The 14,463-nt window shown below is 45.8% G+C and overlaps 1 protein-coding gene across 1 annotated transcript in view; it reads left to right on the top strand.

The window, feature by feature from the left end:
* LOC139047771 (ninein-like protein) overlaps nt 1–14,463 on the top strand; it is a 354,545-nt gene that overhangs the window by 206,074 nt on the left and 134,008 nt on the right. Inside the window, exon 3 of the mRNA XM_070521842.1 lies at nt 1,698–1,749. Coding sequence (XP_070377943.1) covers nt 1,698–1,749 — 52 coding nt within the window. The remainder of the gene's footprint in view (nt 1–1,697; nt 1,750–14,463) is intronic.

The raw sequence follows: 14,463 nt of genomic DNA, 5'->3' as shown, positions 1-14,463 counted from the left end.
ACTGCCCACGTGAAAGTGATACAACTGGGCTGAAAGCCTGCCTATGCCCAGGGAAAGCTTTGCTGCTTGCACCCGTAATCGGAGCAAATAGCAGTGTTCACGCAGCGGGGTTTACCGCAGCGTTTCTCAAATTTTTTCCCAGCCCGGGGGGGAAGGGGGTGGCTGTCTGCCTGTATGCGTGTCCGTCTGTCCTTCCGTCCGTCTGTCTGTCTGTCTGTCTGTCTGTCTGTCTGTTAACCCATCTATCTATCTATCTATCTATCTATCTATCTATCTATCTATCTATCTATCTATCTATCTATCTATCTATCTATCTATCTATCTATCTATCTATCTATCTATCTATCTATCTATCTATCTATCTATCTATCTATCTATCTATCTAATCTTAATCTCTCTCTACCTCAGCAGCCCTGTGCTGCCTTGTTTTCAAGATTCTACAGCTACTTCGTGTGAGTCAGGGGTACGGCCGCTCAGTACGCCAGTCGCGTGCCTCGTCCGACAGTCCCTTCCCTTTGCGCCATGATTGAGTGTAATGCCTTGAGTCGATCCGTGTACTGCGGCACCGCGACGCTTTCTGGAAGGAGGTGGGTGCATGAATGTAATAGATATGTGCACACATACACTCGCGCGGCCATTCCGCTCTCGCACCAGCGCCCTCTTTTGAAAGCCGCGCGGCGCTACAGCGTAATGATAATGGAGGTGACAACGTCGATAATCGGCTCATCCAAGACAAACGCGAAGCCGTGAACTGCGACGCAGCACGGCGCCTTCAGTATGGCCAGAGCTACGGGAGCGCCTCTCTCTCTCTCTCTCTCTCCAATAGAGCTGCTTTCTTTCGAGCTGTAAATGGAGATCATATCTCCACGGAGTGATGCCCATCGCCGAGCAACGGTGGCAGCACTGTCGGTGTCATGCTAGTGCGCTCTATTACGGTTGTCTCACTTTGTCGCCGATAGGGGGGCCTTCTTTATTTCCGTTCTCGTTTTTTTTTTCTTGCGCCATCTGGCGAGGAAGCCGCGCTCCACGGCCTTCTCTTCTCCTTCCCTGTCTCTATGATCTCTCTCTCTCTCCATCTATCTCCGTTTTTTTCACCAAGTTCTCGTTCAGCGCCTGCATTTCTTTAGTGGCATTTCGACACGCCTTCGGTGATATTTCGCCACGTTTCTGAGTAACAATGCGCTTTCTTCTGTATTCATTTATTGGTCCTAGCAGTTTCTTGCTTTGTATTTTTGTGGGGACAAATTGCGCATTGTCGTCTGTGTTTGCAGTTCGAGCATTTTACTGTCCTCTGACTCTTGGCGCTGCCAGTGTGATTTCGGTGGCACTTCGCCAATGGTTTCGGTAACAGTGAACCGTCTATTATATCAATTTTGCGGGTTATTTACTTGTTTATTCATTTATTTCCTTTCCTACCTTGTTTATTTTTATACAACACAACACAATCCCAGCCATTTACGGCCCATCCACCAAACCTTTGTTCCGCCGTTCGCAGTATAGGGACACTACATACAAGCACAGTTAGACTTGCATCAAAGCAGCTTAAATTTTCCAGTGCTCTCGCCCACATTTCTTTCTGCCGTTTACTTCTACGTATCCCGTCTTTTACTCGCTCGCTTTTGTCATCGGTGTCGAAAGCTTCACTTCCACAAAACTTTCTTTCTGTATCTCGCTTCTTTTTTTTTTTCTTCTTTTAGCGTCTGCCCCTTTTCTTCGCCCGATGACCACATCCCCGCCCGACAAAGAAAGGTAAGCACAGTCGGCTGCCCAACCTGACGTGTGTGTGTCCCGTCTTTCGACACCCTCGATTGACGCCACCCTCGTTTCGTTCGCGCGATATAATCTTCGCCTCCGATTCGCTGCCGCGATCCCCTCGCACCGTGTGTGTGTTTCCCCTTTCATCGCCATTTCTCGCGGATTCACCTAGTTTCCCAACACCGCCGCTTCGTTCGCTGCCCTTTCCTTCTTCATTTTGGTCTTTGTTTATTATGTTTTACGTTTTTGTTGTTGTTTCTTTTTTTGACAGCGAAGCTGTTAAGGGGAGTGTTCCACGGCACTTCTTGAGCAGCTGGGGAGGTTGGCGAAGGCCGAAGGGCCCGGTCAAATGATTATTATTTGTTTTGCACACATATACACATATACACAGGTAACAGGAAAGGGAAAGCGAGGAGCAGGCTGGCAACTGCCACCGGAAGGGGCACAACGCCTGCCTACTCTTCTGAAGGGAGGTGACAGCAACACAGAAAAGGAAGATAGGAAGGAGGGGAAGAAAAAGGAAAGAGTAAAGAAGAGCAACAGGACAAATCTAAAGACCAAAGTAGAACACTGCAACAGGAAAAATCTAAAGACCAAAGTAGAACACTGCAACAGGACAAATCTAAAGACTAAAGTAGAAATCTGCAGCCGGGATTAAAGTGACGCCGCGTCGACATGTCAATCAAGGAACACGCACCAGTCCGCCCCCAGGTCGGAGTCCCAAGGCCGGCCGTATGACCAAAGCAGTCGGTGAGTAAGAGCACTCGGGCGCGGGCTTCCCAGGGATAAGCAATGATTTCGCACTTCGTGCGTTTGCAGATTTCGGTGACACTTCACCTTGAGTGTTTTCTTTTCTAATGGCGTACTTAATCCTGAGAATTCGAATTATTAATTTTCTAACAAACCTAAGACTAGATACACAGACAAGCACGCGTTTTTCCTTTCTTTCTATACTCTCGTCTAATTATTTTGAGTCCTTTCGCTTGTTAGCTGACGTCACGTCAGTACTCACAACACCGGCTCCTGACAGTAAACAGGTTTCAAAGTGTCATGTTCAAATGGCAAGGTAACTCTCATTACAGTTGGTGACTTAGCACTACAAACCATTACTGTGGCAATTGCCGCACAAAAGAAAAATTTTAAAAAAGACACCAAAATAAATTAATTCTGGGGTACGCAAAAGAAAACATTACAGAAAGATACTAAATTAAATTATTTACGGGTAGGCGGGCCAGAAACGCGATATGATTATGAGGGACGCGGTAGCGGTGGACATTGGATTAATTTTGATCAACCGGGCTTGTCTAACGGGCTCCTAAATCTAAGTGCACTAGCGAATGCGACAGGTTTCTGCGGCCGGATCATGCTATACGTCTTGCTTAGTTCACCTTCTATCACGACGGCGTAATGGACAGACGATAGCAAGCGCCGACGCGAGCAGACGACTCGTTCAAGGCTTTGAAACCAACTCGCAAAATGATAAGCAGACGTACGACCTAAAAAAAGATTACAGTACAGTGCGTCTCCGGTACGTGACTAACTCTTGCAGATATGTTCCACTTCTACGTGCCAACGTGAATGTATGCAGTGGGAGTGTGTGCGTGCAGAAAAAATAATAGAAGATAAACGCATATGAGAATAAATAGACGCCAGCCAGAAGTTTGCCTCTTATAGACCTTCAGCCGTCGTTTCCGTATCAGTAAGGGATCACATTTACCAGCGAAAATTTTTTTTCTCTTGCCTCATCCAAGTCGCAGCAACAGTACCGTAGTGGCCGGAAGCCTCCTCGACGAATTAAAAGCCCTCGGTTCGAGCGCTGCGGTGCGAAGAAGGTATACTGGCCACGTCCACCAAATAAATCTAAGCTGTCTCCGTGCGAATGGGACGGCCGTTAGTTAACATGTTCAAACCTTGATTACTGCATCCTCTTTTTTTCTTTCCTTCGTCGAGGTTACCCTATGTTAGTGCTTTTAGAAGCTCTCTCTGTCATTTTCTGACTTCTTAAACTCTAAAACTTCGTGCTCAAACTTTTTTTTTACTTTTTTTAGCTGATATCAGTGCAGCAAACAAAAAAGCGACATGAGTTACCGACTGAGTCAGAAGAGAGAGAGAGAAGGGAAGAAGGAAAGGCAGGGAGGTTAACCAAACTGAGTCCAATTTGCTACTCTACACGTGGGGAGGGGAATGGGGAGTGAAAGAGAGAGAGAGAGAACTTAGGTGTAGGATGTCTATAGTCGTGCACTCAAGTCTGTTGCCTTCAGGTACTGAAAAAGCGCTCGAACTGCTTTCTGGGCTAATGAACTGTGAGGCCAGGCTCCCAAAATCTTCGCTTCCGTAAATGGCCTGTCATCCAGTCTATTCAAGGCGTGCCTTGAGTGAGTGAGAAAACTTTTATTGTCCGTAAGGGTTGACACCTGAGCTCCGGTACCACTCGTAGGCGTCCGGGGAGCCCGATGTCACCCTAAGGGGCAGGGGTTAGTACACGAAGTGGTTTGCCGCTTCGGCTGCCAGACGGATAATGTTGGCCTGTGCCGCCGGGTCTTCGCTATGAAGCACGATCTCCCATGCTTCTTCCTCCTTGAATAAATAGACTGGAGCAGTTGTGCGCCCACATATGGTCACACTACAATGCAGACTCGCCCGAATCGCTCTCTCGTTAAACCACATTCCTGCTGCAATATGTATGGTAGCGTTTGCAGATAACCCCAACATGCTTTTTTGAAGCAAGTTGGACTTGATTTAACTCTTCTGTCTCACGTTCAACACAGTTACTCATCCATTGAACAGCAAAACCGAGGTTCGGTCATTTTTTGTGTGTGTCCTTTTCTTTTCATGCGAGAACGTGAAGTGAACCGTTGAGCGAAAACGCCCGCGGTGTCTGTAACAGCGAAAGGGGCACCGGTCCTGACGCTGGTTCGCGCTTCCTGGTTCGGCCCTCGACGAAGCAGAGTGGGTGAAACGGAACACCCGCTTCCGCGATAGCGCGCCAGGTGTTGCGTGAGGGGAGAGGGCATCGCCGCGACGCCACGTCACCGGCTCGCCTCGACGGAGCCGATGCGGCGACGCGTTGACGCCCCGTCGGTGGCCGCCGCTGCATCCTCGGTCTCTCGTCAATCGGGACGACGGTTGCAACAGAACTGCTTGTTGGCCTAGTTGGTGCTTGCTAAACGACATGTTTTTTTGCCGCAATTGAACACTCACAAAAGGAAGACACATAAAGACAACACGGGCGCGGTAATTGGAATTGGAATTGGCGTTGGGGTTGGAAGTGCCGCCCGTGTTGTCTTTATGTGTCTTCCTTTTGTGAGGGTTCAATTGCGGCAAAAAACAGGACGTCGGTGGCGTGCGGTGTCTTTGACTTCTCGGCGATATCGTCCAAACGATTGCGGTCTACAGTTAACGCGCTCACGTAAAAACTGTACGCGAAAAGAAACAAGAAGTAGCCTGTACCAATTTAATCGCAAAACTCGATTACATCCCCCCGAGCAAAATTCGAAAACGAGCTCGCAGCCCAAAACTCGAGGGAACGCGCAGCAGCGTTCGATTGGACAGCGATGCTTTTGAATTCGCGACTGATAAGAAGTGTTTAGGTGTGTTGCAATTTTTTCATTTAGATAAAAATAAACAGTGGAGTTGTTGAGGAGCCTCTGCTGGATACGGCCACCCCTTTTCGCTTGATTGACAATACAGGATAAAACATGGAGCACACATAAATGCTTGCATTAAATAACGTTTAAAAATATTTTAGATAAAAGAGCCGTCAAACACACTACACTCTAAGAAAAGCTTGCGCCCTTTGAGTCGTATCTTGCCACACAACGATAAACGTCATCTGTCTTGTCCGCATTTCCTTTCTTTAACGCTGCGAGCCTGGCACTTCCCAGTAACGAACGGCATGCGCGTTATCAGCAAGGCATAGCATTCCCGACAGGACAGCAGCGGGCCGAAATTGGAAGCTGCGGAACGTCCTGTTCGAGCACACCGTTTATTTGTATACCGGTTCGACTCGCAATACGTGAAACGAGTAGGTGTGACGAGTGTTGGGGGACCAGTCGAAAAAGATGGCGAAACGTTTCCGCGTTCCGGGCCGCATTGAAGGAAAGTTCTTGTGTGTCTGCTAGTGTCAGTGAACTTGACGCTGCTTGCGGAAATCCCAGACATGCCCGCAGGCTGCGTGCTTGTAGCGGCTGAAGTTGGTGGAGTGAAGTCAGCGACACGTTATAAATAACTGGCACAAAATTGGAAATGATTTGGCGAAAGAGCGGGCAGTGAACGGGGAGTAGTGACGTCGATGTTCCACGCCACTTCGTGACCCCAATGCGACGTAGAACATTTCTGGTAGCGTTTATTCGTCCTTCAAGGGTGGATGCGTGTTGGGCCCATCTCAGCTGGCAATCTAGGGTCACACCAAGGAAACGACGCTTGCGTATACAACTTCAATGCCTCTGGTCATTCACGAAGAGTTTCAAGTTCTTCACTTTCTTTCTTGTGAACGGCAGAACGCCGGTTCCTTATCAGTTCCCTTCCATCTATTTTTCTCCCCTTTCTCCCCTTATTCTTTCGCCTCCTCTCCCTATCTCCTAATCTCGGATGGGAAAGCAACGCCGCACCGCCGGTATCACCCACGTGATCCTACTGCCGAACCTGTCCTAGACAGCTTTTATCGCTCTTGACGGTGCATCCAGACAGAAAAGGGATATCGCGCCAAACGATTCAACGTGCTGTGCTGGCACCTTCTTGATCTCGTCTCCATTGAATTCCCCATTATTGCATTTGGGAAAAAGGATAAGGGAGGGTGTAAAAAGATATTTTTTTCCCAGAAGCGGAAAGGTTTATTGTTGCGAGAGGGTTTACCATGCGCAGCTATAGATAAAGCACACGCGTCGTGCGACATCGGTTAGAGGGATACCGTGAGGCGTCACCAGGCGTAGCTTTCCTCAAAGGGGACGTCAAGACAACGTCGCACGTGAGCAGCTTGTAATGCGGAACCTTTTTATTGTTTATGCAATTTTTCTGGCACAGTTTATTTCTATTGTGTTTTTTCATTGTTACATTTTTACAATTTTGATGATTTCCCTTTCTTTAGCTACGCTGTATTTTTGTTTATTTTTGTTCTTATTGTTGTCGTTGTTGTTTTTTTAACTACATCCTAGGTTGTGGAGGGCCTACTGTTCTGGTAAATCTGACCGCGTGTCAATCTTAGTCATAGTGCCTGATAAGAAACTCAACAAACAGAATGAGTTACAACAATATGTAGCACGTACTTTACGCGTCACCTGCTGGCAATAAAATCAGTTGGAAGTCTGCTTTCCGCGTGTCCGTTTGGAACTAGCCGGTGCCTCATCTTTTTTGAGCTGCGTCGTTCAAAGACGCGGTATAATTTTTCACAATGGACATAGTGCATAGAGCAGTATCTGACATAGTGCGGTATCGGACATAGTGCGGTATCGGACATAGTGCGGTATCGGACATAGAGCGGTATCGGACATATTGCCGTATCGGACACAGTGCGGTATCTGACATATTGCCGTATCGGACATAGTACGATATCGGACATAGTGCAAGCCGAGGCGGCGGACAAACGAGCTACGTGAGTTTACAGCTTACGTAAGATTGTTACAACGTTTGCGAAGGTTTTGCATAAAGCCCTACGGAAAAATTGGTGGTGTAGTACTTTACATAGGGGACCTTCGAAATTGGGGGCCGCAGGCCTCTTGCGTACCCGAAAACCCATGAAGAGAGAAAAGAAAGGGAGAAGGCAGAAATGTTAATCAGAAAAGCGTCTGGTCGACTACCCTACACGGGGGGAAGGGAGAAGGGGGATATAAAGAGGCCCAAGAACTCGAAGTCTCTGCTAGCGTTTTGTTGAAACTCAGACGGCTTGCGTATGCAAGCGCAATGCGAGCCTCCTGTGTCCGTTTATCTAAAACTCTTTACGAACTTTGTCCGTTTAGATTGCTTTAATGGGTGCTGTTTTACGTAATTGGGAAGTTTTTTTTTTGCTGCCCAGATGTAAATTTGGTGCTTGAGGGTGTCTTTTTAATTATGCCATTTTCATTATTTATCACATACACATTATTTAACAAAAAAGGTAATGGCCTGAACAAGAACAATGTACTCCAAGGGCCAATACATTGTATTCTGTTCTCCTAAATGCGACTAATTTTATCAAAAGTGATGTAATGGATACCAAACGTGAAACTTAATGTAGTAGACACCGAAAAAAAGAAAGACGATTTCTCCTTTCCCGTGTACTTAGAGAAAGCACTTGAGCTTCTTCTTAAGAGTATTCTTCATTTCTATCTCGTTTTCCTTAGCTTCCACTAACATCGCTGTTCCTTGCCTGCGCGTTCTGCTGTTTGTTTCCAACCCCCTGCAGCCCTCGTGAAAACTGGCGCCAGTCGTCTCCTTATTTATTTATGCTTTTTTTTTCTCACCGCTGCTTAACCCTGCGAGTCAGTCCTGCTAACATGCGCGCTCTCAGAGTTCACATCGAAGAGCAAAAGGATCTGGGAATATTCCCAGACTCCCGCTGCCTTGCGTTCGGCTTGTTTGCACAAGTCGACCGCACCTTCCAAGTGAGCGAGGCACTTGCATTCTTTTTTTCTTTTCTACTGATCCCATCTCGCAAACTCTAACTCGCTTATAACGCGCTGTTATCTCTCTCTCTCTCTCACACACACACACACACCTTCTCTCTCTCTCACACACACACATGCACACCTTCTCTCTCTCACGCGCACGCACTCTCTCCCCTCCCTCTCACTTTCTCTCTACCACACACACTCTCCCCCTCCCTCTCTCTCTCACTTTCTCTCTCCCACTCTTCAGTGCACATTGTACGAGAGCTTGTAAGAGCTTGTGCACTGAAGTGCACAAGCTCTTCAGTGCACATTGTACATTTGTACATATCCCAACTCGGCCTCCGTCTCCGTCCTTCCACCGTCGCGATCATCACAATAATCATCACAATATTGATAATAACACAGGAAACATGTCGTCAACCGCTGCACGCCCATCGTAGTAAATATTGCAATAGCATTAACGTCGCCATTCATCTCCGAAACATTTTGTAGTTTCAACGCACATGGTTGGAATCTATGTGAAGGGAAGCTCTCGCGAAGCGGTTAATGTAATGCCTTGAATTTGTCAATTTCATTCAAAGTACACTGGCTCGCGCGTGCGCTATCCCGTATCTGTGCTACCCAATGTGGTAAGTCTTTGTGTTTCATAACTTTATTTATTTTAAATGTAAACGCCGCTTTTGGGTTGTGGGTATATGCCATAGTATTGCAATCTCCATCGTTTTATTTTCCTTTCTTTCCCTTATCCTCTCATCCCCTTTCCCAATCTCCCAATCTTGGATTGGAAAGCAACGCCACACCGCGGGTATCGCACACGTGATCCGATTTCCGAACCTGTCCCGCGCAGCTTTCATCGCAGTGGGCGGTAAGTATACAGGCAGAAAAGGGGATATCGCGCCGAGCGATTCCTCATTCCGCGCTGGCACCGTCTGGTTCTCCTCCTCACTGAATTCCCCATTACTGCATTATGGACGAAGGAAGGGGGGGAAGATTTCTTTCCCCAAAGTGGGAAGTTCGATTATTGCGAACGGGTTTGCCATGCGGTTCTATAGAAAAAGCTCTCGCGTCGGGCTATATTGGTTAGAGTGATACCGTGAGCCGTCGACAAACGGTAGCTTTCCTTAAAGGGGACGTCACGACAGAGCCACACGTGAGCAGCTTGTAATGCGGTCCCTTCTGAATCCTTCTGTTCACTCCAAATATATCCCATTTGTCCTTACTCGGCAGTTTCGTTTTACCTTGTTATCGTTGCTTGGGCTTTAATTACAATTTTCCGATTCTTTGAGTGTATATCTGTCTGTCTGTAACATACATACATACATACATACATACATACATACATACATACATACATACATACATACATACATACATACATACATACATACATACATACATACATACATACATACATGCATGCATGCATGCATACATACATACATACATACATACATACATACATACATACATACATACATACATACATACATACATACATACATACATGCATGCATGCATGCATGCATGCATGCATGCATACATACATACATACATACATACATACATACATACATACATACATACATACATACACACACACACACACACACACACACACACACACACATACATACATACATACATACATACATACATACATACATACATACATACATACATACATACATACATACATACATACATACATACATACATACATACATACATACATACATACATACATACATACATACATACATACATACATACATACATACATACATACATACATACATACATACATACATACATACATACATACATACATACATACATACATACATACATACATACATACATACATACATACATACATACATACATACATACATACATACATACATACATACATACATACATACATACATACATACATACATACATACATACATACATACATACATACATACATACATACATACATACATGCTTGAGTTTCTTCATTTATTTCTTTTTATGTTCAGCAACTTATTTAAACACTGTGGTGAACTACATCAAAACTATATTTTTCTAAAGACAGTAGATTCTAACTTTACTTTTAAACGTAACAAACCTCATCAAATCAAGTTCGCCGCAGTCGATAGCGAACAAAACGATTTCTTCGTTCCCGTGTACTTAGGTAGGACATATTGAGATAAAGCTTCGGCATAAATGGCTACCACCTATATATTTTCGATCTTTCTCTCATTGTCTTCACTCCTTTCTTTTTTGCCCGTTTTTCACTCGGTGTGGCACAACTTTAACCCGCTGTCGTTGCTGCCTTTCTAGAGCCGGCCAACTCTCTGCGCGAGATTAGGAGAACGAGACAGTTGTCGGGCTGCGATGCCACTTGAAGTATTTGTTTACCTCGTTAGTTTAGCGCCTTTCTTCTCTCCACTCCAATGCACTTGTCGATGGTTCTCTTCTCCAACATTCTGTGTTTCTCTTTCTCGCTTCTGCTGCTGCTTTTTGTGGTCGTCATTGTTTTTCCTGGCCAGAAATGTAGCGAAACCAGTGTCCCTCATCGGCAGCGCATCGCGGTATCTCTTTCGATGCCAGCCTGTCTGTTTCAATGCGATAGGAGTTGCGAGTCTCCTGGCCAGCTACAGTCTGCCTTCCGTCCATTTTTCAATGTGGTTACTTTTTATTTTTTATTTTATTTTTGTCTTTGTTTTCTTTAGTGGTGGTAGACGTGCTGGAGAGGGAAGCAGTAGTGGTTGAACACTCACAGAAAACAAAAATCGCGGGTTTCCAGTTCCTGGTTGGTTGACTCGTTTCTAACCAGCGTACTCATCCGTTTCTCGGAGTTACGGCGATACCACCTTCTCTTTCGCTGTGGTGTCGAGACTGCGATATCTGCCCCAGAGTTTGCGTTTCTTTTTTTTTCCGAAGAGTACGCTGAACTGCTTCTTCCTTGCATCGTAAAAATGAGAGAAGCAAAATAGCGAAGCAGCGAGAAGCTTCTTTACTTCCATCGTCCAATTTACTTTGTACCCAGTGGGAACTCAAATCATTCATTTCTTTTTTCTGAACAGAAATAGCATGGTGCGTGGATACTGTGAGTGGACACTCACGTGGCCGCAGTTTGTCAGCTTGCTGATATCCCCGTATTCTCGTGCTGTGCTAAATTTGTTTCCAGGGATACCGCACCCGACCCTAGGGATACCGGACCAGCTCAAGTCACGTGTCTCATAAAGTTACACAGTCAGCTGTGGAGTCCGGCTACGGTCGCATACGGTACGCTGTGTTCGCAGCGATTTACAGTGCATGTTCCATGCGCTAACAATTCTCTTCTGTTAACAACAAAACCTGTGCGTGTGTGCCGAAACACACGCAGCCTCCATTTACGCATCGACAACAGCCACTTGCTTGATCAGCTAATGCTGCCCCGCAGCTGCACCCTGCATGTGGCAAAGCACGCTTCTCAGTTTTGTTCAATAGCGGGCATATTTGCTGTCGCACCGCAAGTTAACGGCTAGCCATGGTTCTTTTAACTAAGGGATGCTAAGATAAAAAGTTACGGTCGTGTCACGGCCTTACGACGTACACGAGACAACACAGGCATGTATTAACGTTACATTCATTATTGAAATATAGTTGATACACTTCATTTATACGTGAAATCAAATAAATATTACATCGAAGCAAAGAGAAATTTCTTCCTGCCAGCTTCTCTCCTAGCATGTCCGTGAGTGCTATTTTCTGTGTGTCTTTATCACGAAAGCGCCTCAACTTGCCTAGTTAACTTTTTTCTTCCTTAAATTTATATTATTCTTGCAATTTATTTTTAACGCAGTCGGCAGAAAACTAAACTCATACTGTTGCCATGACGACCTGCGAATAAAGCTTTGTTAATTCTTCTTCGGGCTACAATAGCCTATCGGCGGTTACCTTTCGGGAATTTTCAGCCAATTCGGCGAATTCCCGAACCCCTTTCTCGCTGTTATCTCTCACCATAGCAAACTGTGACGTACGTAGCAACGTACAATAATTTCAAAAATTTAGCCGTACACGAAAAAAGAAGAAAGATTTCGCAACAATATCGACAATTGCGCGCACTAAAATCTAGCCGCCGAGCGCGTCCATTTCTCTTTTACGACTTCTATACAAATCTTTTCTTGTTCTTTTGTGTCCTACGCGCGATGTGCCCATATCTGCGAAATCGCCTCGCGCGTTATTGGTTTTCAAAGTGGCCCATCTCTGCTCACTTAACGATGCGCCGCAAGGCACAATACGCCCACAACGTCAACGTTGAATGCTCCGGGAGAGATTACATAATGAAATAAAAGAAAAAGATGGGGGACGCGCTATTACATTCTCAACTTCGTTTTGTTCCTCCATCTTCGACGCAACTCCCGAAGCTCTTTCTCGTCTCTCTCGTCGTCTCGTCAGAGTTCTATAAAAAGCGACGACACAAAGGAATACCGCCCTCCACTTCACTAAAACTCGCGAAGCAGTTCGTTCGTGTCGCTTCTTGCAATTATTGCCCTCTTTTTTTATTTTTCCTACCTTTCGGTCCATCTCGTCTGTACGACGAAACGGAAAGAACAGAAATAAAAGGGTAACGCCAACAACAAAAAAAGTTCCGGGTATTCTTTTTTATTTTTATTTTTTTCTATTTCGTCCCAGGCTCCGCCCGACGACTTGCAAAATGAGCCGTGGTTCAGTGCGAGCCATGTTTGAATACGCGGTCCCGCGTAGTTTCGACATTGCAGTTCCTTTTGTGCCATTCTCGCCCCGAATAAGGCCTTCGACAAAAGGCGCCCACGTCCTTGCTCGGCAGCGCGCCCAACCTCCAAATGTCCTCTTGCCCGGGAGGCAGCCAAGCGAATCTCATTTTTTTCACGTCGCCAACCTGTGAATTGTTTGTTTACTCTTGTTCCTTCTGGCTCGCTATATATTTTTTTAGAGAAAAGCGCCAACGCGTTGCTACAGTTTCATTGTATGCGCTCGTCTTTAGCGAAACGAAGAAACAAACTTTACGATCTTTACTGAAGAACGAGCGCTGATAGAAAACGCAAAGGTGGCTCGGCTCGTAGTAAGCCGCCTTTTTTTGACAAACAAACTGCTTACTTTGTTTTGTTTTTTTTAGCTGCGCAATTTCTTCCCGGCGCCTTTCAGTCCTCGTCTCACAAAGGAAGAGCGCGAGGCTTTGGCTAGAAGAATTAGAGCCTGAGGCATGTTTGTGTGCTCAAGAAGCCGGTATTCGAGGCGAACCGTGTGTTACATTTTCTCGATGACGCATCATCAACGCTGCGAGACTGGAGCAGACGAGGCGGGGAGCAGACGAAAAAAATAAGTGACGTCTGCTTGTATCCTACTGCCATTAGACTGTTGGTACATCTGTCGCAGTCGTCTGGCGGGTCTCTACGCCTGTCAGTCAAGGAGAAAAAAATTACGGCAGGTGCAACGCATCTTTTGGAACCTGCCTCGGATGAAACTGAAGTTTCTTTAATCGTTTCGATTAAATGCGGTTCCAAAAGGCCCAAGGTGCGCGTGATCATTTTTTTTTTTCGGAACACAATTTAGTGTCGTTTCAAGGTACACGACGAGGGTGCAGCGATGACCTGTAGGCTAATCTGACGTTTTTGCGAGTGTTGAAGGAAGCGTCATGAGCCGAAGTGTACGAACGGAAGATTGCGAAACGTAATTACGATGCGTGTTTAGCGCTTCAGCACCTCCTACGAACACGTGATCAATCAATCACCCCCGCTTTGACACATTCGCGAATGCGGAGACCTTCCGCCGAGTTTATCTTTCGCAAATCTCCTTCACTATTCTAGAAGACCCATATTTCCCGTACTATCTTCCCATATGATCATATATGGGTTTACATGATAACACAGAGATTTTAATACAGGATTCCTTTCGGTCATATAGGATTACGGGTAAAGGACGTACGGAGCACACGGAATTTGTCAATGGAGTTTGTTCTGTAAATGGTTTAGATTTTCCTCACTATGCTACAGCTGTGTGGGAGAACCTCTTTTACGTGTACTTTGAGAGAAACCGAATTCAAGCCTGTAGGGAGACGCAAAGAAGCTAGGTCCACTTTCTACACCTCAGTGAGTGGAAAGCGAGAGCA

Source organism: Dermacentor albipictus, chromosome 7, assembly GCF_038994185.2.
Source record: "Dermacentor albipictus isolate Rhodes 1998 colony chromosome 7, USDA_Dalb.pri_finalv2, whole genome shotgun sequence".
NCBI classification, from domain to species: Eukaryota; Metazoa; Arthropoda; class Arachnida; order Ixodida; family Ixodidae; genus Dermacentor; species Dermacentor albipictus.
The sequence above is the reverse complement of the archived record's forward strand: the minus strand, read 5'-3'. Positions and strand labels throughout refer to the sequence as shown.